Genomic DNA, 25563 nt, shown 5'->3' with positions numbered 1-25563 from the left:
GGTCCAACTTTTAATTTATGTTTGATTATGTTAAGTCTCAGACATTTTGCTGAATACTTAGAAAACTCATGGACTTTGTTGCTCACAAATTCTTAGGCGGTGTGATGCTACAAGACCGTTTCCAGTTGATTTTTACAGTAAAATGGCAATGTTCTACTTATATCTAATCTTCATTGTTCCAAACATTTTTTTTCTTTAGAATCTGTTTTAACATCTTATTCTCAGCAAAGTAAGTTATGGGCAGCTTATGGGAACTTTAACTAAATTGTTGTAGCTTGGAGGCCCTAGCCCACAGCCTTCACATGTGCTTATTGCTTCATTCACAGTGACAGTCAGAGCAGCCTAATTTCTCCTTTGTTGTTACATGTCCTAAATTAATCTGTCAAACTGTAATTTAATTGCTTTTTAATCACATAATTAATCTTTTATTAGATATAATCTTACAAAGTTTGGCATAGTGCTGTCAATATCCACAAACAATTGACCTTCGGTTCCACTGAGTAAAAATACTCATATGAGTCTCTTTATGTGTGCTTTTAATTATTTAAACAGTTTGCATAGTCCCCCATCTCAAAAGCATAACAGTAATTCACCATTATATAAATAAAGTGCAAACTAGATTAAAAAATAGCCATAACGCAGTAGTCAGGCACCATGACAGACTCACAACACAATTACACTTAAGTTAAGGGTCCAGTAGTATCTTGGTCCAGAGATCTCTGCAGCCTTCCGGAAGAAAAGGGAGGAAGCTGTTCCGTGGGATCGGGGCCTAGTTTTTGCCATTATTAGTATTTAAATGTTACTTTCTTTCTGTTTGTTTCTGATCTTGGATTGAAATAAATTGGATTGACTGATACAAACAGATGTAGTAAAGAAAGAATTTTACTATCTCACTAACCATTAATTACGCCAATTAAGTTTTTCAATCTTAAAAAAATCAAGATTTCCAGGTTGCAAAATTTGGAAATCTTTTATAATTCATTTAATGATCTGAACATCTTCTGATGCATCAGCAACAGAATCCAAAACATGGGATACCCTTAGCCGGGATTTCATTAAAAGGAAGAAAGGCAATTTCCAAATATTCATGTGTTTTTCTAATAAAAATGGAGTATGAGCATCGTGATGAAAACATTCTTAAACTTTTATCGAAGTGCTTTACTGCAGCCAGAGGCCCTCCTCGGCTGGCTGACAAAACTCTCAACAGCGGTGTTCCCCATCAGACTGACATAGTAGTTTTGCAATTTGACCCTGGTAGGATTGAAGGCCAGAACTGCAGATAAAGCTTAGCGATTCCCCAGAGGCTTTCCAGGAATGATGAAAAACCTTAGTGCGTGTGGGTGGAAAGAATGGGCCATATTGTAGGGAAGCCCAGAGGTTGGTGAAAGGGAAGGTCAACCCTATGAAGAGTGGCATTGTGCAAGGACAGCTTTACAAAATGAATCCTTACACTTTGAGATGGGACTGACCCCACCCCACCCCCCACCCCATTAACCGCCTGATGTCATTGGAGGACCTTGGCAGCCAGTCCAGCTGTCCTGAGAGAGAGAGAGATGAGGCTGCACAACAGGGCCCCCAGGATGACCTACGAGATGAAGGCTCCGAGTTTATTGCTAAGTGACCCCAAAGCCATGATCTTCTCAGCCTTTCATCTCTAGGTCTGAGCCAAATTATGATCAGCATTTCCACAAAGACAGTTTCAGGGAGAGAAAAACTTTCTAGACATGTTCCCAAGGTGGCTTTGCTTTCTTGGTCCTAGTCCCTACAAACCTTTATCGGGAACCATGGCACAACGGCACAACCACTCAGATTTAGCTTGGTGATGGTATCTCAGAGGGGAAAACGATCCTCCTTTAGAGTGATGGCCTCCTGAGAAGGCTTGAGCCTTCCTCCAAAATGTTTCATTCCAACCCCAGTGAAGTGTCAAGTTTCTGACTATGGGCTTTTCAAGTGACTCTGAGGCATTGTTTACCTTAAAAGTCCTTTATTAGCCTAATACACTGGCAAATGCTTGCCCGAAGGAAGCTGGAATCTGAAATCTCCGCCCCTTGCACAATATATTAAAACACAATTCTCCACCTTTCTAGTTTTCTCATTAATCATATTCTCCAATTAATTTAAAGAATCAGTTTTCCTTCTGTTAGAAAACCCGCCAAGTTCTTATCTTCTTTAATTTCAGATGGCCTTGAGGAACAATCCTCCTCTTCCCCCCTCCCAACCTTAAACTCAATCTCTTAAAGCAATACACAAGTTTAACATACGAAATAGCTGCTTCTTCATCTCTTGTCAAGCAATAACATTCGATGTTAGCAGCATTGACATGAAGATGCCAGAGACCAAATATCACCGACAAGGGGATTAGGTCCCTCTTGCAAAGCAGGGAAGTTGGTGAGTCAAGGAAACGTTATTTATTTATTTGTAATGATTTTAATGCCATTCTTAATGGTAGAATGCTTTGAAGGCAACGGAGACAACAGAATAAATCCTAATAACAATAGTAGGGAGGGGGGGGGAAATCACAGGTTGTCATCTGGGACTGCAGAAAGACACATGCTAGAATATTCCTGCCCTGGAAAGAGTAGGTAAGAAGTCAAAAAGGCAGGTGTTTGTAAGGTATAGCTGATCTTTGCCGTTCATCCGAACATCCTGTTTCTATCTTGAAATGTCCTTCATATGTCAGAAGGGAAACAAACCAGCTCAGTAGCAATTGAGCCCTCAGCTCTATTTAACAGACCACCTACTGCAGCCAGGAAGAGGAAGGCTTCTAAATAACAATGACATAAATATTCATTTATGATTGTCCTTAATATAATTACTCCTTCTCCTCGGGGTTCCAGAACAGAATTGTTGAAGACTGTGTAGACAGAGGATGACTTTGCCTTTGGAGGTTATTTCAAGTGTATACAACCTAACTTTTTTTTAAAAAAAAATTATCCCTTTGGTTTGGATGCTCGAAAATGGAATCTTCACCACATGGCTAGAAATGTTTCAGTTACAGCTTTTCCAAATTTCAAGATTGCAAAGGAAATAAAGGCCATCCTTCTGAATTATGTACACCTGACATTTGCTATATTTTCAGTCTACAAATAAATTCCCATATTGACTGATGCCAGGAAGACTCAGCAAGGAAAGGAGAAGCATTATCATAATGTAAACAAAGGATCCAAAGGACATTTGTCCCCTCCGCTCGCTCAAACTGCCTAATGTATCTTAACGTGCACAATGATATTAGAGCATTTCAGCCATTCTCCCATCTGATGAGGCTCTTGAAGCATGAAGGGATCAGATACCTAATGTCTGTCTGAAGTCATAAAGAGTGAAGAGCAGTTTTAATTTAGATGACAGGCAGTCTTGGCATCACCATCTTCAACCTTGGCAGAAGGGTAGAGGAATCGCTTCTCCTTTGATTCCCTGGCAGGATTCTTCAGAGTGAAAATGCTAATTCAATTGCATCTCACCGAAAAAAGCAGGAGAAACAGCCCAGGCTTCATCTGCTCCTCCCAAAATAGTTCACCACTCTATACATCTTTGGGTATCATCACTGCCATCATGTACCAAAACAGTGTGAGAGGAGACCCAGGAGTAGTGAGATGAAACCATTCCTGGTCTCCATCTAGTTGGAAAGGAGGATTAAATCTGACAGTTTATAACAGAAAAGAAGAATACACCGATATGGCATCAGCAAGTGCCAGAGCTGTTTTTCCTATTTATATTAGCATTATTATGTGGATAGCTACAATAAATTGTGGAGCAGTGGGCTAATGCCTCCTTAAGTAACACCAGCTGCCTGCAATTAGTGCAGGTTCGCATCCCACCAGGCTCAAGCTTGACTCAGCCTTCCATCCTTCTGAGGTAGGTAAAATGAGGACCCAGATTGTTGGGGGCATTAAGCTGACTTTGTAATAATGCCGCTTGGGGGGGGCGAAGGCCCTAATAACCAGGCATATACATAGAATGAAGGCTATTGCTAAGCATATTGATTTGTGCTTAGATTGTAAGCTGCCCTGAGTCTTCGGAGAAGGGCGGGATATAAATGGGGTTTTTTTAAAAAATGTCAAGGACCAGGAAATCAGGAGATTCAGGCAATTCAAATGAGTATAAAGATTTATTGCAAGCTTAAGCTCTCTACAAGAATCTGAGCTACTAATGGTCAAGAGAAATGAGTGGGAGTTAACAAAGGCATTCAGGGTGGGCTGGACTTAGATCTCTTGTGGGCGCATAGGGATTCATGACTGATGATGCGTTTGACCCCTCCCTCAGCTCTGCCTGGTCATCTCCTACAGTAATCAGGCTAAGGGGAAAAAAAGAAGTGTGTCTTTTCAATACAAGGGGACTGTATTGAACTGAGAAGAAATATTTTTATTCTATGCCATCCAGAATCATGAGATAGATGGTTATATACATAAATATGACAGATAGATAGATAGATAGATAGATAGATAGATAGATAGATAGATAGATAGATAGATAGATAGATAGATAGATAGATAGATAGATAGGCAGGCAGGCAGGCAGGCAGGCAGACAGACAGACAGACAGACAGACAGACAGACAGACATTTAGAGCTTAGGGATGTGTTTTTCAGAAGGAAAAAAAAGCTACAGTACTTAGAAATCTATAACTAAGGCTGAGAAAGATTTTCCCCCAAAACCCTGAGAAAGAAATGATCAGATGAACAATAAAAATACACAACGAACAAAAAGAACAGAAAATTTCCCACATGATTTCGTAAACAAGACCTAACTGAAAATGCAAGTAGGCACTGATGCAATGAAGTGACTGGGTGACCCACATTGGAAATGAGATAAGTGTGAACTAGCAGAAAGAAAATAGAGGCATCAGGTAAGAACTGAGGACCCAGAAATTTCCTGATAATAAAGAAGAAAAAATGGGTCAGACAAATAAGAACCGGTACACACCCAGGAAGTTGGATATGAAAATCCCAGCAGAGAGGGACTTCCGGGTGGCGCTTCAGCAGCGTGGACGGTCGGGATCGACTGCCAGCCTTCCGATTTTGTTAAAGCCGCGAAGCAGCCGATGATCAGCTGTTCTGCGGCTTAAAAACCCTTCCCCTCGGGCGAAGAGGGGAAGGGGAGACTCTGGGTAGGGGTGAGAGCTCCCCCGAAGCCCGGAAAATACTCCGGATCAGAGGACTTTTCTGCTTTTAAGCAGAACAAGACGTTGAATCCACTCCTGCTGGATTTGTTTGTTATCCTGAGTAATTGATGCAGGCGGAGCAGATGCGGGAGCAATATAAACAGCAAGTATAAGACTTTAACTCTGGAACTTCAACTTTTTTCCTGTTTCAACGATCGTTTTAAAAAAGAAGGGGAAGATGGCGCCTGAGTGATTCTTTGTAACAAGAATTGAAAGCGTCTGGCTGGTGTTTTTTTTTCTTCCTCAAAGTGAAAGTGATTGTTTGGATATTGAGGAGGAATGTGCAAAGTGGATTCTCAGAACTTTAAGACTTTGTTAAACTTTGGAGTTGTTTAAAAGTGATTATAAGACTGGGATATTTAACAGCTAAACTACAACAGCAAGTGGGGCGAAAAAGTGAAAGTGCAACGAAAGTTAATTAGGTGTTAAAATGGCTTCCAAACTGCCTAGAATTCCCGTTTCTAAAAGTCCGGGGGCATCGCCTGTTCAGCAATCTGGAATTCAATCTTTGATGTTACCTGCCACAGCTGTTGCACCTGCACTGACTTTAAAAGACTTACAAGATTCTTTAAAAGTTGCTTTAAAACTTCAGTCTGAAAAAATATCTGAGCAGGTGGCAGAACTTATTGAAGAAAAAAATAAGGAAATACGGGAGGATGTTTTGATGGCATTTCAGGGGCTCTCAGGTTGTATTGAGAGTCTGGATGAACGTGTGGAAGAAGTGAAACAAAATAATCTGATGCTGGAGGCTAAAATGTGTGAAGTTGAGAATAAAATGGAAAAAATTGATGATGAAGTGGTAATGACACAATATAGAGACATGGAGTTTGCCCTGAGGATAAGAGGTTTAAAAGAGAATCCACAGGAAAATCTGGAGGATGCTCTGGTGCCTATTTTGGGAATTCAACCAGAAGATATTTTTGTGGAGATAGATAAAGTATTCCATGTTAATTCTTGGATTGCTAGGCAAAGGAAGCTGTCAAGAGATGTGGTTGTGTATTTTACAAAGAGAAAGATCAGAAATGAGATCATTCAAGCTTTTTACAATAATAGATTCAAAGTGGCTAATCAAGAGGTTTTGATTCTGAGAGAGATTCCCCCAAGAATTTTGAAAAAAAGGAAAGATTTTGTTTTTTCTGGCAGATGAATTAAAAAAACAGCTTCAGTTCAGATGGGAGATACCAATGGGGATTGTGGTGAATTATGCTGGAGTAAGATATCGTCTTAATACAGTCCTGAAGGCACGTGATTTTTATTCTAATGTATTGGAAGCAGGTTCCCCGCCATCTTCAGAAGTTAAAGGAGGGAAAGAAGAAGTTAAAGGAGGAAAAGAAGAAGGAGAACGACAGGTACAAGAAATACAGCAAATCTCGGAAACTGTGCAACCCCAGGTTTTATTAGAAGAAGCTAATACTCAAAGAGAGACACGGGCTGCATCTAGATGCAAGGAACAACAACAGAAACAGTCTTCTATAACTACAAGTCAGGAATCTACTTCTAGTGAAGCAGTGGGAGGAGCTAGGCCAAAGAGGTAGATGCTTATGGATGGCGACAAAGTTTCTAACCTGGAATGTTAATGGATTAAATTCACCACAAAAGCAAAAGAAAGTATTTCAGTATTTGAAACAATTTAAAAATGATGTTATATGTTTGCAAGAAACACATATTCGCGCATCTGATCAAAAATATTTGATAAACATTAGTTAAAGATTGTATGGTAAAGTGGGCTTAAAATATTCAAGAACTGATCCCATTGGATATATGGGAGGTAATCTGGGTTAGAAATGTTAAATTTACCCAGGCCCAAAATTTAAGAGAAAATTTTTATAAAATGTTTTATAGATGGCATTTGGATCCTAAAAAGTTGTCTTGTATGTATCCTAATTTACAGCCCAAATGTTGGAGATGTGGCAGTTTGGATGCCACTTATTTTCATATCTGGTGGACTTGTAGAAATATAAAAGCTTTTTGGATTACAATTTGGTGGAACATTCAAAAGATTTTTAAGAGAAAGATAAAGTTTACCCCAGAACTATTTTTATTGGGTGTTATTATAGATTGTGATACCAAAGAAGCTAACTTGATGTTGAACTTGATAATAGCTGCAAGGTTATTGATAGGGCAATATTGGAAGAAGGATTGCTTGCCTACTATAGAAGAATGGACGTTTAAAGTGTCAAATTTAGCAGAAATGGCTAAGATTTCTGCTTATCTGAAGGATCATTCACAAGAAAGATACATTTCAGTTTGGAGAAGATGGATAGATTATATTCAGAATAAATATGGGACCAAAAAGTTCCATTTAGCTTATGGGTAAATTTTAGATTGTTATTATTATTAATAGTTTATTATAGCAGAATTTTTATTAGTTTTAATTATATGGTATTATTATTATTTTTAGTATTAGTATTGTTTAATAACTTGGATATTAATTTGTTTATGTTTTTATTATTATTATGTTCACTTTTATTTTGTCTGTATTTACGTTAAAGGGGAGTTAAAGTGCATTATGAACTTGGTTATTTATATAGTTGGTTAATGTTAGTTAGATTATGATTATTATATTTGTAACCCTGTGTTCAGCTTTGGGAAGTGGGGGAGGGAGAGGGGGTTTTTTGGGTGGGTTGGTTTTGGGGATTATATTGTAATTTTTACAAAACTTTTTAATAAAAAAAAGAAAAAGAATTTTTTTTTTATAAACTCTAGACTGGGTACACAATTTATTGCATCTGCTCCAGAGAAGAAAAATGGAGTAGTTATCTATGTAAAGAAAGACTTAACAGCTAAGCAGATAAACAAGGAAGATATATTATAATTGAACTATTAATAGAAGGGAAGAAAATACTTTTAATTGGAGTATATGCACCTAATCAACAGCAAGGAGAATTTTACAAACTGTTACATAATAAAATAACTCAATGGGATTATAAATCGAGTATTTTAATGGGAGATTGGAATGGAGTGTTGGATACTCAGAAAGACAAAAAAGGTTCTTTTAAAAATACTCCAAGCCATGCTAGATTGCCAAAATCTTTTTTTGATTTGAAAGATGACTTGGAATTGCGAGATGTCTGGAGAGAACGAAATTTGGAAGAAAAGGATTTTACTTTTTTTTTCTGATAGACATCAATCCTTTTCTAGGATTGATTTTATATTAACTACTAATGATTTTTTTCTAGGATTAAGAAGATTAAGATATGCCCAAGAACTTTATCAGATCATAGTCCAGTTTGGATGGAATTGGATAAGGGCATGGGGGAAAGAAGATCATGGATATTAAATGAAAATTTGTTTAGATATGAAGAAAATGTGGTAGAATGTAAAAAGCATATGCGAGAATTTTGTATTATGAATATGCATAAGGGTACTCCCATTGAAATGGTTTGGGATGCAAGTAAAGCTTATATGAGAGGAGTGCTAATATATTTGAATAATAAACATAGATATAGATTGGAATATAAGCGTAAAGAAATAGAGGAGGAAATAAAGTTGAAAGAGAAAGCTCTTATTTTGAACCCATCTGATAAGAGGTTGAAAGAAGTAATTAACTTGCTAAGAGGACAGTTTGATATGTTAATGGCAGATCAGGTGGCAACTAATTTACGATATGCCAAACATAATACTTTTAATAATGCTAATAAGCCTGGTAGGTGGTTAGTTTATTTATTAAGGAAAAAACAAAGATCACATAATATTGATAAGATAGAATATAAGGGTAAAGAGGTGTTTCAGCAAAATCTTATTAAAAAGCTTTTGTTGCATTTTATTCTAAATTATATGCTAGGGATATAAAGCGAGGTTTAGATATGGATAGTTACTTACAGGATGTGAATATCCCAATACTTACACAAGAGCAACGGGAAGGGATGAATCAATTGATAACTGCTATTTTAGCAATTAAACAATTAAAAGTGGGTAAGGCACCCAGTACAGATGGTTTATCAGCTATTTATTATAAAAATTTACAATCAGAAATGGTGGAGCCTTTAAAAGAATTATTTAGAACAATTGAATCTGGAGGAGAAGTGCCTCCATCGTGGAAAACAACATTTATAACTTTGATTCCGAAGGAAGATCAAGATCTTGTTCAACTTAAAAATTATAGGCCTATATTGCTTTTAAATAATGATTATAAAATATTTGCAAAGATTTTAGCAAATAGATTAATGAAGGTTATGCAGCAAATGATTCATAGTGATCAAACAGGATTTATAAGTGGTAGACAAATGAAAAATAATGTGAGACATATTGTAAATTTATTAGAATTTTTGGAGAAAAATAATCAAGTCCCCGCAGCGCTGATCTTTTTGGATGTTTAAAAGGCCTTTGATCAATTGAATTGGCAATTTTTATTCAAAGTTTTGGAGAAGATGGAGTTTGGTGATAAGTTTTTACAACCTATTAGGGGAATATATCAAAAACAAACAGCTCAAATAATAATTAATGGTAGTTTAACAGAAGCTTGTAAAATTGAAAAAGGTACAAGACAGGGTTGTCCACTGTCGCCATTATTGTTTGTTTTAACATTGGAAATATTGTTGATTAAGATACGTGATTCAGAGAAAATAAAGGGAATTAAAATTAAAGATCAAGATTATAGATTGAAAGCATTTGCGGATGACTTGGTAATTACATTAAGTCAACCAACTCAATCGGTTACAGATTTAATGGAAATAATTTTACAATATGGACAAGTTTCTGGATTTAAGGTAAATAGGCAAAAAACTAAAATATTGGTTAAAAATATGACCAAAGAACAAAAGGAAGTTTTAGGAAAACTAACGGGATTTGAAATAGTTAAGAAGATCAAATACTTGGGGGTATATCTTTCAGCTTCAAATGCGAAATTATATAAAAATAATTATGAATTGTTATGGTCAAAAATACAAAAAGAATTAGATAGTTGGAAAAAATTACAATTGTCCTTATTGGGAAGAATTGCAGCTGTGAAAACGAATGTTTTACCTAAATTCTTATTCTTGTTTCAAATGATACCTATACTTTAAAAAGACTCAAATTTGGAGGAATGGCAAAGAGGTATTAATAAATTTATTTGGGCAGGGAAGAGACCGAGAGTTAAATTTAAGATAATGCAAGATGTACGTGAAAGAGGTGGTCTTAAAATGCCCAATTTTAAATTATACTACGAGGCTGCAGCATTATCATCAATTAGTAATTGGTTTAACTTAACACAAGGGAGATTATTGAACATTGAAGGATATGATTTGTTATATGGTTGGCATGCTTATTTATTGTATGACAAAAAACTGGATAATGTTTTTAAGACACATATATTAAGATATGCCCTGTTGCGAGTTTGGAAAAAATATCATTACAAGTTGAATTTTAAAATTCCAATTTGGGCAATACCTAAACATGCGATAGAAAATAGAAATGTGGGATTTAAGCATGATGTGATTACATATAAAGAAATTCTTAGATTGGAAAGAAATGTATGGCAATTAAAGCCATTTAATATTTTAAAAGAAGAAAAGATAGTACAAACTTGGTTTCAGTATGGGGAGTTACAAGCTAGATGGAAACAGGATCAGAAAATTGGTATTTCCATAGTAGATGAAAATTTGGTTAAACAAATTAGAGATCAAAGTCCTGCATATATAAGAAGGATATATAATGCATTGATAGAAATAGACTCAGAAACGGAACTTGTTAAAGATTGTATGATAAAATGGGCCCAGAATATTCAAGAACCTAATAGCGATGGATACTTGGGAAACAATCTGGGTCAGAAATGTAAAATTTACACAGGCACAAAATTTAAGAGAGAATTTTTATAAGATGTTTTATAGATGGCATTTAGATCCTAAGAAATTGGCATGTATGTATCCAAATTATCAGCCTAAATGCTGGAGGTGTGGTTGTGATGATGCAACGTATTATCATATATGGTGGACTTGTAAAAAAGTTAAAGCTTTTTGAATTAAAATTTGGTGGAATATGCAGAAGATATTTAAGAAAAAGATAAAGTTTTCTCCACAATTATTTTTGCTGGGTATTACTATAGTCTGTACTGCTATAGAAACTAAATTGATGTTGTATTTAATAACGGCAGCAAGACTTTTGGTAGCGCAATATTGGAAGAAGGAGGATTTGCCTACTATAGAAGAATGGACTTTAAACATTTCGAACCTGGCAGAAATGGCAAAAATTTCAGCATATTTGAAAGATCATTTGCAACAAAGATATATCTTGGAATGGAGAAGATGGATTGATTATATTCAGAATAAATATGGGACCAAAAAGTTTCATTTAGCATTTGAATAAGTAGTAGATTTATAAGATTTGTTATTATTTAGTTATTTTTAAGGAGAGTTAAAGTGTGATAGGATTTAAAGTGTTATTATAGTTAGTTAGCATATTATAGTTTAAGATTGTTAGGGTTAATACCCTGTATTACGCTCTGGGAAGTCGGGGGGGGAGGGGGAGGGAGGGAAAATGTTTATAATGTATTTGTAAAACTTTTTAATTAAAAAAAAAGAAAATCCCAGCAGAGAAAAGAGAAAAGTACTCAGCTCATTGAATTAAAAGGCTGAAAGAAGACTGAACTCAGTACGTAGTTGCTGTGGAAGATGAGGAATACAATGAAAATTATTTACGGTGGGTTAGGACGCTGAGCTTGTCAATCAGAAGGTCGGCAGTTTGGCAGGTCGAATCCCGAGTGCCGCGTAACAGAGTGAGCGCCTGTTACTCGTCCCAGCTTCTGCCGACCTAGCAGTTCGAAAGCACGTAAAAAATGCAAGTAGAAAAATAGGGACCACTACGGTGGAAAGGTAACAGCGTTCCGTGCGCCTTTGGCGTCTAGTCATGCCGGCCACATGACCACGGAGACGTCCTCGGACAAGCGCTGGCTCTTCGGCTTTGAAACGGAGATGAGCATCGGCCCCTAGAGTCGGAAACGACTAGCATGCATGTGCGGGGGAACCTTTACCTTTACCTTTAAAGCAAAGAAGGAGGAGGAGGAGGAGGAGGAAACCATAAGCAAAAGAAAAGCAGAGCTGGAAAAAGACATCATAAGCACAGGAGAAGTTTTAACACAATTGGAAAACTACAGAACCCCTGCAAAACCACGGAGACATCAAGAGAGAATCAGGTAGGAGAGGAATTTGTGTTTTAAAGGCCTGCATCAATGGATCCATCGTCATCAAAGGAAATGATTAAGGAAGGAAATTGAGGAGAGAAGAAAAGAGAAAAACTCAAAGCAATGGAAAAGAAACAACTGAGAGATCCAGCAGTAAACAGAAGCAAGCAACAAATAACATTGAGATTATTTATTTTTATTTTATTTTATTTTAATTCCATTTATATCCCGCCCTTCTCCGAAGACTCAGGGCGGCTTACAACCTTAGCAGTAGCCTTCATTCTATGTATATGCCTGCTTCTTAGGGCTTTCACACACACACACCCCAAGCGGCATTATTACAAAGTCAGCTTAATTGCCCCCAACAATCTGGGTCCTCATTTTTACCTACCTCAGAAGGATGGAAGGCTGAGTCAACCTTGAGCCTGGTGGGATGCGAACCTGCACTGATTGCAGGCAGCTGGTGTTACTGAAGGAGGCATCAGCCCACTGCTCCATCAAGGCTCTTATCCATGTTTAATGATTCTAAATCAAAGTTCCCAATGATTTTTGACAGTTCTGATGGCTTCTAATTCAGCTTCTTATTTCTATCTAAATTATTCTGAGATTTCAATCATGGCTACCGTCTTCCCTTTTTTGACCCTTTTCTGCAAACACCCTGAGCTTTTGGGGAAAAAAATCAAGAGGACTGTTGTGCGCTTAAACAGAGGACTTACTTCTGAGCAGATAAGGAATTTTGTGTAACTGTCTTACACAAAATATTCATATCTGCCAACAGACTGAGAAATTGGTTTATGTAATATGCTATAAATAATGTATTTAATTGTGCTGTCACCCAGCACATATTCCATCTCTAAGCCTAAAGCAGAGTGTTGCAACATATGGATTGAAGACCACCAGGCCTTGCTTTTAATTTGCTTGCAGTGGTGAGAAAGCGTGAGGGCTGAGATATGTGTTTTGCCCTTAAAATATCCCCAAATGCAAAAAAAAAAAAAGAGAGATTTAGTTCCACCAGGCTCCATCGGGTGAAAAGCTTCTTGGCATCCTGGCCTTCAAGAGGAAGATCCATCAGAACAAACCATGAATAAACCGTAGCTGAAGTCTTGGCTGCTACCATGAGAGGCATCTTCTTCTCAGCCCAAACCAAGACAAAACAGTCAAACGGGAAGAGAGAGTCTGAAATGTTCATTCAGTACAAATGGCAAGCAAACCTGCAGTGAAAATCCTACCAAGGTGGTCTTCACTGTTGGTCCCCATGATTAGAACTTTTAAATAGTTTTAACTTTCTGGTTACTGGTTCTGTGGCTTCACAGTTCATATATGCTGTTTCCATCATGAAACAGGCCTGTTTCATTGTTTTTCTTAGTTGCGAAGTCGTGTCCAACCCATCACGACCCTATGGACAACGTTCTTCCAGGCCTTCCTGTCCTCTACCATCTTCTGGAGTCCATTTAGGCTCACGCCTACTGCTTCAGGGACTCCATCCACCCACCTCATTCTCCGTCGTCCCCTTCTTCTCTTGCCCTCAACCTTTCCCAACATTAGTCTCTTCTCCAGTGAGTCCTTCCTTCTCATTAGGTGGCCAAAGTATTTGAGTTTCAGCTTCAGGATCTGGCCTTCTAAAGAGCAGTCAGGGTTGATCTCCTCTAGGACTGACCGGTTTGATTGCCTTGCAGTCCAAGGGACTCGCAGGAGTCTTCTCCAGCACCATAGTTCAAAGGCCTCAATTCATGTTTCATTAAATAATAATAAAAACACGCTCCAGTGGAGCTCGGTTCCTGGCAACAAGGACACATCTACCCCGGGTGTTTTGGCAATAAAATGGAAGAGATTTGCCATTGTGGCTCAGGCTTCGTAGTTTACAAGGACAAAGGCAATCAGAAGCTGCCAAGAGGAGTAATAGTTTCCTAAATAGTTTAGAGATCTCCTTCAGTGGTGCCTTATACTTCCAATCTCTCTGAAGAATATGAATATAAAGAATTTAAAGGCATTTTTCCTTAGGCACGGCGCAACAGTGAAAAATAAAATTCTAAATATATATATATATAAAGCAGTGAGCTGGGGCAATAAACATTGTTTAAAATGATATCTTGGTAGCCAAGATGTTAGGTTTAGCTCTCAAATATTGACTGAAGCTGTACCATTTCATATTGCAATCCTTTGTGGTGGGGTGGGTGGTGTCGTTAAACAATTTATATAGCCGCCCTTAGTCACTTGGTGAAATGAATAGTTACATAAATTGTTTAAATTAAGAAAACAAAATAAGATCCAAATCTGTGCAGGCAGTCCCCAAGCAAGACATAATTACAACCAATCTTACCTCTCCCAGCACAAAAACACTTCTGAATTTAATAAAGAGTCTTGGCAGCAAAATTAACTAACCCATTTGAGATTTTGTGAACAAGGGAAATTAAATCTCGCTTCCAGCATGCAGAATCTACATAAACTGGGCAACCCAGAGAAGAGGCATTAATAAAGGTTCGTCTTTAAGACCCCTTTAAAAATGAGAGATTGTTTACAAATTTATTGCCTGACTTAATACTTATTATGCATTCCACACAAAGAGCCCTGTGTGCTGAGTGATGGCAGAAGATGTTCTCAGTATTAGAAAAACTTTCTCTAAGGAAATCTTTTGGACCCACCCACCCCTGCCCTCTTGGCTACTGCTGACCATTTATACAGCTCTTTCCACAAAGTCTTTAGTCTTTACCAGGCTTACAGCTCTTCCCATTTAGTAGAGCCCTCTGAGATAAACACAAGCTTTTCCCACCCCCATCAGAACATCACCTCTGCAGTTGAAAAAGCACCGAGATGCACCCAAAGGCCGAAACGTTTTTAAGCTCGCCCCTATGGAGGCCAAAAAGGTCCAGAACATGGAAGAAAAAGGCTCATCTCCATCTCCACAAAGCAAAATGGGGTAGCTATTCCCAGCAGCCAGGACTTTGGGTAGTAGGATCATGGACAGAAGGACCCCATTGTTTTTCTCTGCTTAAAACATTCATACACTGCTTTCCCATGAAATATTTCAAGGTGGTTTGCAACAAAATTCAAAGTGATTAAACAGGAATTCAGAACAGCTGGCATCAAAGCCATGTGTAAATATTTTACATAATATGCAAGATAAACTGAGCAAGGATCAGCAATAAATCAGAGTATTAAAACAGCAGGAATATCACGGGGGGGGGGGAGCACATCGCTTAATGTTGTAATAAGCCCCCTGAGAAGATGAACGTGTCTCTGCCTACAACAGAAAGACACTAAGGATGGGGCCCATGTCCCACTGTGGGGAGCCACATCCATGGGGGGGCACCTGTGAAATGCCTTGCATCTTCTGAGTAGCCACTCGTTGAGTCTCAGCCTAGGGGAGCCTCCAGAGAAGATCCTCAACGATAAAGAGTGAAGAACGTGACCACAATGTGCTATCACCCTTGCCACAAGAGTTCGTCTTCACTAACATATCCAAACTGTATTCAAGAATAGCCCCAGGGGTAATGCATTATAGTAATCTAAACAAGGGGTGTCCATGTTATGATTATCAGAGTGAAGCTGCCTCCATCCAAGTACAGACATATCTGGTACTCCAAGCACAGCCAATAAAGGGTCCTTGATGACACAGACCCCACTTGTGCCCCAATGTTTAAGACAAACCTAGAAGCATCCTAAACCTACCTGTTGTAGTACATACATTGATAAAGGTAAAGGTTCCCCTGCACATGCGTGCTAGTCGTTTCCGACTCTAGGGGCCGATGCTCATCTCCGTTTCAAAGCCGAAGAGCCAGCGCTTGTCCGAGGACATCTCCGTGGTCATGTGGCCGGCATGACTAGACGCCAAAGGTGCACGGAACGCTGTTACCTTCCCACCGGAGTGGTCCCTATTTTTCTACTTGAATTTTTACGTGCTTTTGAACTGCTAGGTTGGCAGAAGCTGGGATGAGTAACATACATTGATACAGCCTCCCAATTGCCAGTCCTCACAGGACAGCCAACAACAACAGTAGCCAAGACTCCTGAGCTGACTTGTGGGGTGGGAGTGGATGCATGGGACGGTAGCCATTCTCTTTCTTTCTTAAGTTCAGAGGTTTCCACAGAGAGAGCAACTCAAGCTATAGAGCCATTTTACCCTCAGAATGTCTACTCAACACACATTGTGGTGAGCTACCAAGAGAGTATATGATCCCAAAAGGCCCTGAAACCCTCAGCAAAGTATGCTGGGTAAACATGGAGAGGATACAAGATAGGAACAGCTTTACTTCCAGGAACAGCCCAGAAGAGGCTTGATAATGAATTATTTTCAGAATTCAGTCAGACTTAAAACACGTTTCCCTCCAGTTATGTTCTAGCTGTCTTCCACGTATAAGCCAGAAACTGTCCTAGACAGTTCCACTGAAACAATCAGAAGTTTCTATTCATTTCAAAAGAACTAATGCAAGTTATTTCCCTAGTAGATTGCACTCAACATTCAACTCTTCCTTTCTTTCAGATTTACCTTGGAAGACCATATAGGAGCTGTGACTAGGGGGGCTTTCGCCCAGGTTCGCCTGGTGCGCCAGTTGCGGCCCTATCTAAGCTGGGATGATTTATGCACGGTCACTCATGCGCTCGTGGCCTCTCGTCTGGACTACTGCAACGCTCTCTACATGGGGCTGCCCTTGAGGACCACCCGGAAGCTCCAACTGGTACAGAATGCAGCCGCGAGAGTTGTGTTGGGAGTCTCCCGATACTCCCACGTTACACCTTTGCTCCGTGAGCTGCATTGGTTACCAGTTGCCTTCCGGGTGAGATTCAAGGTACTAGTAATGGTGTTCAAAGCCCTCCATGGCAGGGGGCCGGAGTACCTCAGGGAACATCTGCTGCCGGCATCAAGCTCCCTACGCCCTGTGCGTTCCCACAGAGAGGGCCTCCTCAGGGTGCCACCGATCAGAGAATGTCGATTGGTGGCCCCCAGGGGGAGAGCCTTCTCTGTGGGCGCTCCGGAGCTGTGGAATCAGTTACCAGTAGAGCTCCGGATGGCGCCCGATCTTCGCTCCTTTCGTCGCGATCTCAAGACGTTTTTGTTTGTACAAGCCGGCCTAGCCTGATGGGGATTGGTGGGGTTTTTTATTTTTTGTATTCTTAATTTTATCTTTGGGGTTTTATAATTGTATATCAATTGTTTTAAAATTGGGCAATCATTTAATTTCTTTTTAATATTTGTATTTTGTATTTTACTCTTGCCCTGTGAACCGCCCTGAGTCCTCAGGGAGAAGGGCGGTATAGAAATATTATTAAATTAATTAAATTAAATTATTCCTGGAAATCTCTCTGTGCATCAGATGCTGCATTTTCACCCCCTTCCTTTTCTCTCCACACCATGGATCACTAACCATATTCAAACCATTCTCTTCATCCCTTCCATTAAAAAAAAGTATTACATTCTATTCAACTGAAGAAACTGCATTCTTACATCTGTATTAATTACCCCTCTGTCCAAAAATTGAAAACTAATTCAAAACTGAAGACGACACATACCAGTATAAGTAAGTCATGTGAAACAAACCAGGTGCAGATTTTTCTTCTAGGTGCTGAATTGTATTGGCCATTCCACATTACAGGCTCCATGTCCAATACCCAGGTTCCTGATGATTTGATAAAGATCAAATACTGGCAATATAACCAAGAAAGACCTAAGTAGTCTTGACACTTGGGATTAGTTTAACGTTAACAATCCAGTGCATTTCAACTCCAAAGGTGGTAAGAATAAAATCGTGTCTGAATTAATTAATCCACATTCCAACTTCTAAACTGCATCTCAACAATTGAAACTAACTGATTTTTTAAAATTCTTTTGAGATGACTTGATATATAAGGGGAAAAAAATGACTTGTTGCATTTACTTCCTTTTAAGATTTAGAGGAATAAAATTAATTCCACATTGCAGTGGGTTTTCCTTGTTATTTCAAAGGTTACGTAAATAATTAGTGTAAACTCATCAGTTCCTCCAACTTCTTATAGAAAATGAGTTACATGCTTAAGAATCACAACGGGGCCTGCTGACAAATTTGCATCTTTGGGACTAGTAACAGCATCAAGGCCGAGCAATCCAAACAGGAAATGTTTATTTCAGCTGCCAAGATACACTCTGAAATCAAATGCAGATTTTTAGTTCAACACAAGTTTTTTTAAAAAAAAAACTCTTTAAGAAGTGAATTGGCCAAAATATTCTACAGGGCCCTGTTTGTACTGAAAATAGATTTGCTGGCTATTTTTAAACTCAGCTTATTCCATAATACGAGCTATTCATAGATAAATTAGATAAAAATAATCACTCCAGCATTTTTCAAAGTCTCATGTGGAAATTAAATGCAAAATTAGAAACTGATCCTCCAAAGATCAGGGATCCAACAATTGCCAGGATTTTAATGAAGTGAGAAAATAGTAGAGAAGGAAGTAAATCCTGAAAATTCCTTATTCCAATCAACGACTGAAATGAAAATAAATTCCTAATTACAGTCCCCAAAGTGAGGAAAACATTTCCAAAAGGTGGTTGTAATGAAGACAGTAAACCACTCCAAGGATACAGCTACTAGATGAAGATCCTTAATGGAACATAAATTCAAATGAAAATAAGGAAGATGCTGTAAACCTTGAAGCAAAATGCATGTTAATGAAATAAAGAACATAAAAAGGTATATACCATATCCATGTAAGTGAGCCAAATATAGTACAGAACAGAACCATTCTAGGCCAGACAAGCAAGTTGAGAACAAAAAAAAGAGAGGGAAAAATGTACTTTTCTATGTTCATTATTCAAACTTGTTGCAAAATTTTCCTGACATTCCCCCAAGATCTAATCAGCAAACAACAGTAGACTGAACAAACCTCCAAAGAAAGCAAAGGAGAAAGGGGCAAAAGAAATGAATGCGTTTCTTTTTACCCAGTTATTAGCTTGCAATAGTTTTCTTGTTGCTCCAACAGCTAATGTCAAATCTATCCTCCAAGAACAAAACCCAGACGTTTTTGTTGTCCAAATGCTGGATTGGCCATCAGGCCCAGCCCTCAGAAAGGCCGGGGGATAAAGAACTCACAGTATCCCTGCATCTCTCTGCATCCCCAGGCTCCTTTGGAGTAAGTGGGGGTCATGACCTTTGAAGAGCTAGGAGAGAATGGTGGAATGAAAAGTGGGCCTTCAACCTTGCAGGAGATAAATGGATCTGTTCCATCCTTTAAAAGCTTACAACTTGGCCCAGAAAGCCTCCTGTTTCCTCTTCCTTTCTGAGTGCAGTTTTCCCACATGCTGTGCATACTTTGGCGTGGCCTTCCCTTAGCAAATGTTTCTGCTCCTGATGTAGGCTGAAAATAGATTATTTCAAGGGGTGTTTTAAGAATTGCATTTCTATTAGGGACATGCAGAACTGGGCAGTCAGTTCCTCTGCTCTCTCAACCAACCAATGGGGTTTCTGCATAGGCTGACTGCTATGTCTGCCACGGCCGAGTTGGCCACAGTGAGTTGGTTGTGGCAAGTTGTCCCATTCCGGACTGCTCTGGTCTCAGGCAGAGTATCAAGGGCCCATATGAATACAGAGAGGAGAAGTCCATCACCAAAGTAGGCAGTGCTGCATGGCATGCCCTTAATTTAAGATCCGACTCGTGGAATGCGCCTTTTGCTTGGCCATCAGTGCTCCAACTGCGGAGAACTTTGTTTTTTTTTGGGGGGGGGGGTCAAGTGAAAAAGGAAGAGAGGCCCAGAAGCCACAAACCCTCCTGTATGCCACAGATTTCCCACCAGGAATTCTGCCTGCCATTCCCCTCTCGGCTGAAAGTACAAACTTATGCCAACTTTCTGCTCAAAGCATTTGTCATTATGTCATTGCCACCATGAGTCTCTGAACAAGACCCCAGAACCATTGGAAATTATCTCTCGTGGGTGCTTCTTTCCCCTGCTCCTGTGTCTCCTGCAGAGCTAGTGCCCTAGAAGGGAAAAGGTCCTTGATGCTCTCTGAGCTTGGTGGTTTTCTTGCAGACATTTTATTACCCAAACTAGGTAACATCATCAGCACTGATCCTAGTTGGGTCACGAACCATCTGCAAGAGAACCACTAAGCTTGGAGAGTACCCAGGACCCTTCGTTTCAACCCTGAACTACAAATATTCTCCTTGATCGATTGAAGTCAGCTTTGCTGGTCCAGGCAACCTCATGACCAGATGTCTGAAATCCAGCTGTTCTACTTGGGAGTCTAGTTCTCCTGCTCCTGTGATCTGCCTTCCTATGGACAGAAACCCTGCCATCTCCACATTTCTCCCCACAAGGTGGCCATGGGAACTCAGACGGTGACATCTCCAATGGCTGTCCTGATTGTCCCTGGTCAGGCTTCTGAGCTGCTCAAGCTGGTCCAAGCATCACAAAATTTGCCAAAGCTTGAGCCCCCCCTCCCCCCTTGAGCCTCTTTTTCCGTAACCAAGTTCAGAAATAAAGATCCCCTGTGATGGACACACACACACACACACACACACACATTTTCATTGCCATGTGATGGTTCCAAGCTATTCATATCCCCCCAGCCTGATCCACACCCTCGATAACTAAATGGCTGCGAATTATCTTAGTTCATTAAATTGCAGATATGAATCATCTTTCTTGAACAGCACACCCAAAATCACAACCCCGATGAAACAAACATCTCATCTACACGGGTATCTCAGACTCTTTCCCTTCCATAAGTCCTGGAAGATCCTTATTTTCATTGATCAAATGCTGGAGTGAGTATTTCTGGACTTAATCAGTGGCTCAGCTGGAGAGGAACTCATGCTTAGGCTGCAAGAGCTAGCTTGTAGAGTATTATGTAACATGATACTGAATCATCAGAGAAACAGTTCCCTTAGTCCAGGGGTAGGCAACCTCGGCTCTTTTATGACTCATGGACTTCAACTCCCAGAATTCCTGAGTCAGCCATGCTGACTCAGGAATTCTGGGAGTTGAAGTCCATGAGTCATAAAAGAGCCGAGGTTGCCTACCCCTGCCTTAGTCAAAGAGCAAACTATTCTTTCCTTTGTATGCAAGAACTGGGCAAGCGAGCTCAGAAAACCTCCCTTTAACTCCAGTTAATCCCCTCTGATTTTAACTTTTAATAGAACAGGATCTGAAAGCCATCAACGTGGCTGGATCATAAAACGTAAGGAATGCAGAACTGCTTCCTGTAACTCAAGGTGGGAATATCTCCTGGTTGGGTGGGGGGCTGCTTTTAAAAGGCTGTGGAAGCTCCTCAGGTCTGGAAATTGAGAGGACCACTCTCTGTTGTGTCAGACACCCAGGAATCCAGTTCTTGCCAATATGAGAATGCAACTTCCAAGGAGTATTTCTAACATTGTCCAGCATTAGCACAGAGCAAGAACAAAGCTCGTGAAAAGGAAATCCATTTTTTTAATTAGTTACCTAATTTACAAAGAGGGAAACCTGTCTTCTGTGCTGCGCCAAGGAATGTCAAAAGCTCCCCAGTACAGGTGATGTGCAGCCTGCCCCAGCCTGCAAATGCAGCAGAGTTAAGCCCCATTTTTCCCAGTAAGACCCAAGTTCTTTTAAATGGTCCCATAGTATTTTGAGCTCAAGTCACCCCACGGCAGGGCAGGGGGGAAATAAATATTGCCCGATGGTTGGGATCAAAGTGTCTCCCGTTAAGACACATATTGAAAGAAGGAAATGGGTGACATTTATGATGACTGGGTATTTCTGTCCAGGTGCCCCCAGTCGTTGCTAGGTGATTCCCTTCCGAGGTATCAGGATCTCTGAACAGTTAATGTATTTCTGTCAGCAAAGCAGTGGAGCTCATCTCTGAACCAAGAGCAGACACTACCTGGCCTTCTCTATCCTCTGTCTCCATGCTTCTCTATCCCCCCAAGAAGGCAGCAGGATCAGACCCAAAGCCACCCTGCTCCTGCTAAGGTGTGGCTTACGCCCACTGAAGGAAGTGTCTAGATAGTTCCCACTGTAATGCATGTGGCAGTGCAGGTCACCGCAACACCAAACATCGGCAACCTTTTCGGAGTCCTCCGATGGCTTGGAAGAAGGACTCTTTGCTAGAAACATGCCCCAGCTCCACTTTTCATCCCTCAGCAACCAGAGGCTGGGGAGCAAAGCGAAAGAGCTTGAAAACCCACCATTCTAAAGCTGTAATTTACTCCCACCAGTTCCACCCTTGCAGAAAAAGCACAGAAGCCCTTGGAAAAGACAGCGTGTGCCTGTCCCTTTAAGAGGATGGGATCTTCAGGGCTTCCATGCGGCAGTCTGTGCTGCCGACTGCAACCCCTCTGTAGCCAGTCCCACTAATGGTCTCCCTGCACGAGAAGCTTCATGGTGCTTTCACATGATGCTCAGCCCTGCACTTTGCAAAGGCAACGGGGTGGGAGGAAGGCGGTCAAGGAATGAGAAGCTGCTAGTCGAGCCGAAGCCCCCCCCCCCCGAGAAAATTTGACAGCCATCATGTCTTCTAAGGCAAGAGAGGCTTCGATGCTCAGAGACCATTAGGGAACGCACCCCTTGAGGAACCTCAACAAAGGCATAGTAGAAGGCAGCAGAAGCTCATTCCTGTCTTCCAGCTACAATCACTGGAGCATTTTAAGAAAATTCACAGCCATTTCATGATGGAGAAATGGAGCCTTGGGCCTCTTCCATGAAGCCTCTCAAAGGGCCAGCTGAAACAAAGCCTCTTCGTGAAGGAGGGGGGCATCCAAGGGGCTGGTGGAGGAGGGGAGGGGAGGGCCCTTGCTTTCCAGGTGCGACAGCATCCCAGGCATGGAAGGGGCCACTCAGCATCCCTTCCCCCATGGAGCTCAGCAAACCCCCTCTCCGCTATTTAGCATGAGGGCAAGCTGACAAAAGAAAGTTGGTCAACGCAAAGGAAGACACCACCCCACCCCCGCCCCAGGTCAGAGACAAACCGGACAACCTTTCGTTGTGGTTCTCCACAAATCTCAGCATAAAGCAAGCCCTAACTTTGCAAGCCGTGAAATCCCCATCAACCTTTCTCCCTTCTTCTTTGCCATGATCTATGCAGAGGTGATTTATGATTTATGATTTATCTAAGCCGTAAATCCCCCCTCCCCCCATTCCTGCTCTGCTTTGACCTGGGCTTCAAAGCAGGTTCAATCTGCTGGAGCAAATGGACAGGACACCCAGACCTGTCACAGCACCTCAGCCTAACTTGAAAGAAGCCCATTTGCCTCTCAAAGCCTCTCTCCCCTGGCCCAGAGTTAGGGCTCCGGGGACGTTGGGCAGCCTTCCTCCTCCTCCTCCTCCTCCTCCTCCATCACAAGTTCCCTGCATCAAAGCTCTCTTGACATTTCACGCTGCGGCGGGAGCCAAGTAAAACAAAAGCCTGCCTCCGCGGGAAGACGTTGCCAAGACAAACCGAGGTACCTTTTTCTTCCGATCCTTGGACCTCTTCCTGTGCTTCTTCTTTTTCTCGTTCTCCTCTTCGGGGTTCAGTTCTAAATCTCGGTTCTTCTTGAGCTGGGAGGCGGCGTGAGCCATAACGCACGAAGGACCCCCTTCCGGAGCGATCCTCCCACGGAAGAGCCGTTAAAACCCGCAGGCCGCTCCGCCCAGCCCAGGGACAAGTGCGCCGGCCAGAGGCAGGGAGGCATCCACCGACCCTACCCAACTCAGCCTCGGAGAGCGCTGCCCGCACCTGAATCTGGAGAAAAGGGGGCAGCAGCCATGCTATAAAGCCGGGAACCCCGTGAGGAAGACGGCGGGGACGGGCAGAGCAGGGTTAAGGAGGCTGGGGGTCTGGCCACCGGCTGGAAGTGCTTAAGTGCTGCCTCCGAAGCGGGTATGCTGCAGCCCATGGCTCTGCCCGGAGGGTCGCAGAGCAGCCCCCCCCCCCTCTCTCTCTCTCTCTCCCCCGCCCGGCTGCTCCTCCGTAAATCCTCAGGTCCGCTCCCGAAATCCGCCCCTCAAAGCATCCTGACGACGCTGCCGCCGCCGCTGCTCGGCGCTCCCTCGCCCAGGTTTGCGGGCTGAGCGCCTTAACCCAGAAGGAAATGGAGCAGCTCCTACTTTAGATCAAACTGCTGGCCGTGGCAAGAAGTCAAGAAAGAAGGGTTGGCGGGGTGGGGGTGGGGGGGGGCGAGGCGAGGGAGGGAGGGAGGAGGTGGGCGAGAAAGATTTACCATGGAGACCCCTAACTGCTGCCTGGCGGAAGAAACAATGCCTGCATTGCTGGATCAACAGTGCGTCCTTTATGCTGACTCTTCCAGGCTTGCTGCAGAGGGACCACAGCAAACATTGTTGTCGGTCCCCTGTTTCCAGCACATGCTGATTACAACACAGCTCTGGAGGAGGCTGGAGATGCCATCATGCGGGCATCAAAGAAGCAGCCCATGCTTGGGAAATGTCCTGGCCATGTTCTCCTCTAGGATCAAAAGGCGGGGTGGGTGGGTGGGTGGGTTCCCCTTCATTTCTCCACCCAGGGTGCAGAGCGGTGGGTTGTTTTTTTTTTAATGTTCACCTTGCTATTTTTTGCTCCCTGAGTCCTCAGCGACTGCAGCTTTTGAATATTCATGAGGGGAGGTAAACCAAGATTGGTATGGAAGGCCTGCAGGGGCATTTTTTACACACACACACACACACACACACACACACACACACACACACACACACAGGGGGGGGGGGCTAGAGCACACTTCCCTCCAAGTGAAAGAGGACTTTCTGTGTCAAATGGAGGAGATTGCTTCCCATCAGATCTGGTGGAAGAGTTGGGTCTCCCTGTAACTGTGCTGAAATCTCAGCTCTGGAACAAGAGGCACTGTGATTTCCTCTGGGCCCATTAATGTCATTCCATCTGTGTGTTTGTGTGTCTGTGTGTGTGTGTGTGTGTGTGAGATTGCCCCACCCCTTCCTCATCAAGGCAGATGTCCCTCTTCCAGAGTTCTGTTTCAATCAGCTGAAGGAGATCTGACCCACTTCTTAGCCCCCACTTCTTAGCCTCCCTTCCCAGCGCAATGCAGGTACTTTGCCTACCTTCTCCTGGGTGCTGAGGGATGGTGGTGGTGAAAGACTGTGTGTGTGTGTGTGTGTCTGTCTGTCTGTCTGTCTGTCTGTGTGTGTGTGTGTGTGTGTGTGTGTGAGAGAGAGAGAGAGAGAGAGAGAGAGAGAGATCTTGGGTTACAGGAGCCCCTGGATTTCAGTCAGCCTTTCCAGTGACCTTCAGAAACCCCAAGAATTACACAATAATTTTGCAGTTTTCTGGTTTTTTCTTCATAAAAGGTACAACCTACTCCAAGTAGTTCTAAGCTTCTTTTCTAACACCAGCGCCCTCTAAGCCAGGGGCGTC

The 25563-nt window shown here is 41.6% G+C and overlaps 1 protein-coding gene across 1 annotated transcript in view; it reads right to left on the bottom strand.

Moving 5' to 3' along the window:
* Positions 1–23864, bottom strand: part of ANK3 (ankyrin 3) — a 190115-nt gene extending 166251 nt beyond the window's left edge. Inside the window, exon 1 of the mRNA XM_081329703.1 lies at positions 23646–23864. Within this exon, the coding sequence (XP_081185829.1) occupies positions 23646–23759 (114 nt within the window). The 5' untranslated portion in view covers positions 23760–23864. The remainder of the gene's footprint in view (positions 1–23645) is intronic.
* Positions 23865–25563: the final 1699 nt, after the last annotated feature.

Source organism: Vipera berus, assembly GCF_964194415.1.
Source record: "Vipera berus genome assembly, chromosome: 5".
In the NCBI taxonomy this organism is placed as follows: domain Eukaryota; kingdom Metazoa; phylum Chordata; class Lepidosauria; order Squamata; family Viperidae; genus Vipera; species Vipera berus.
The sequence above is the reverse complement of the archived record's forward strand: the minus strand, read 5'-3'. Positions and strand labels throughout refer to the sequence as shown.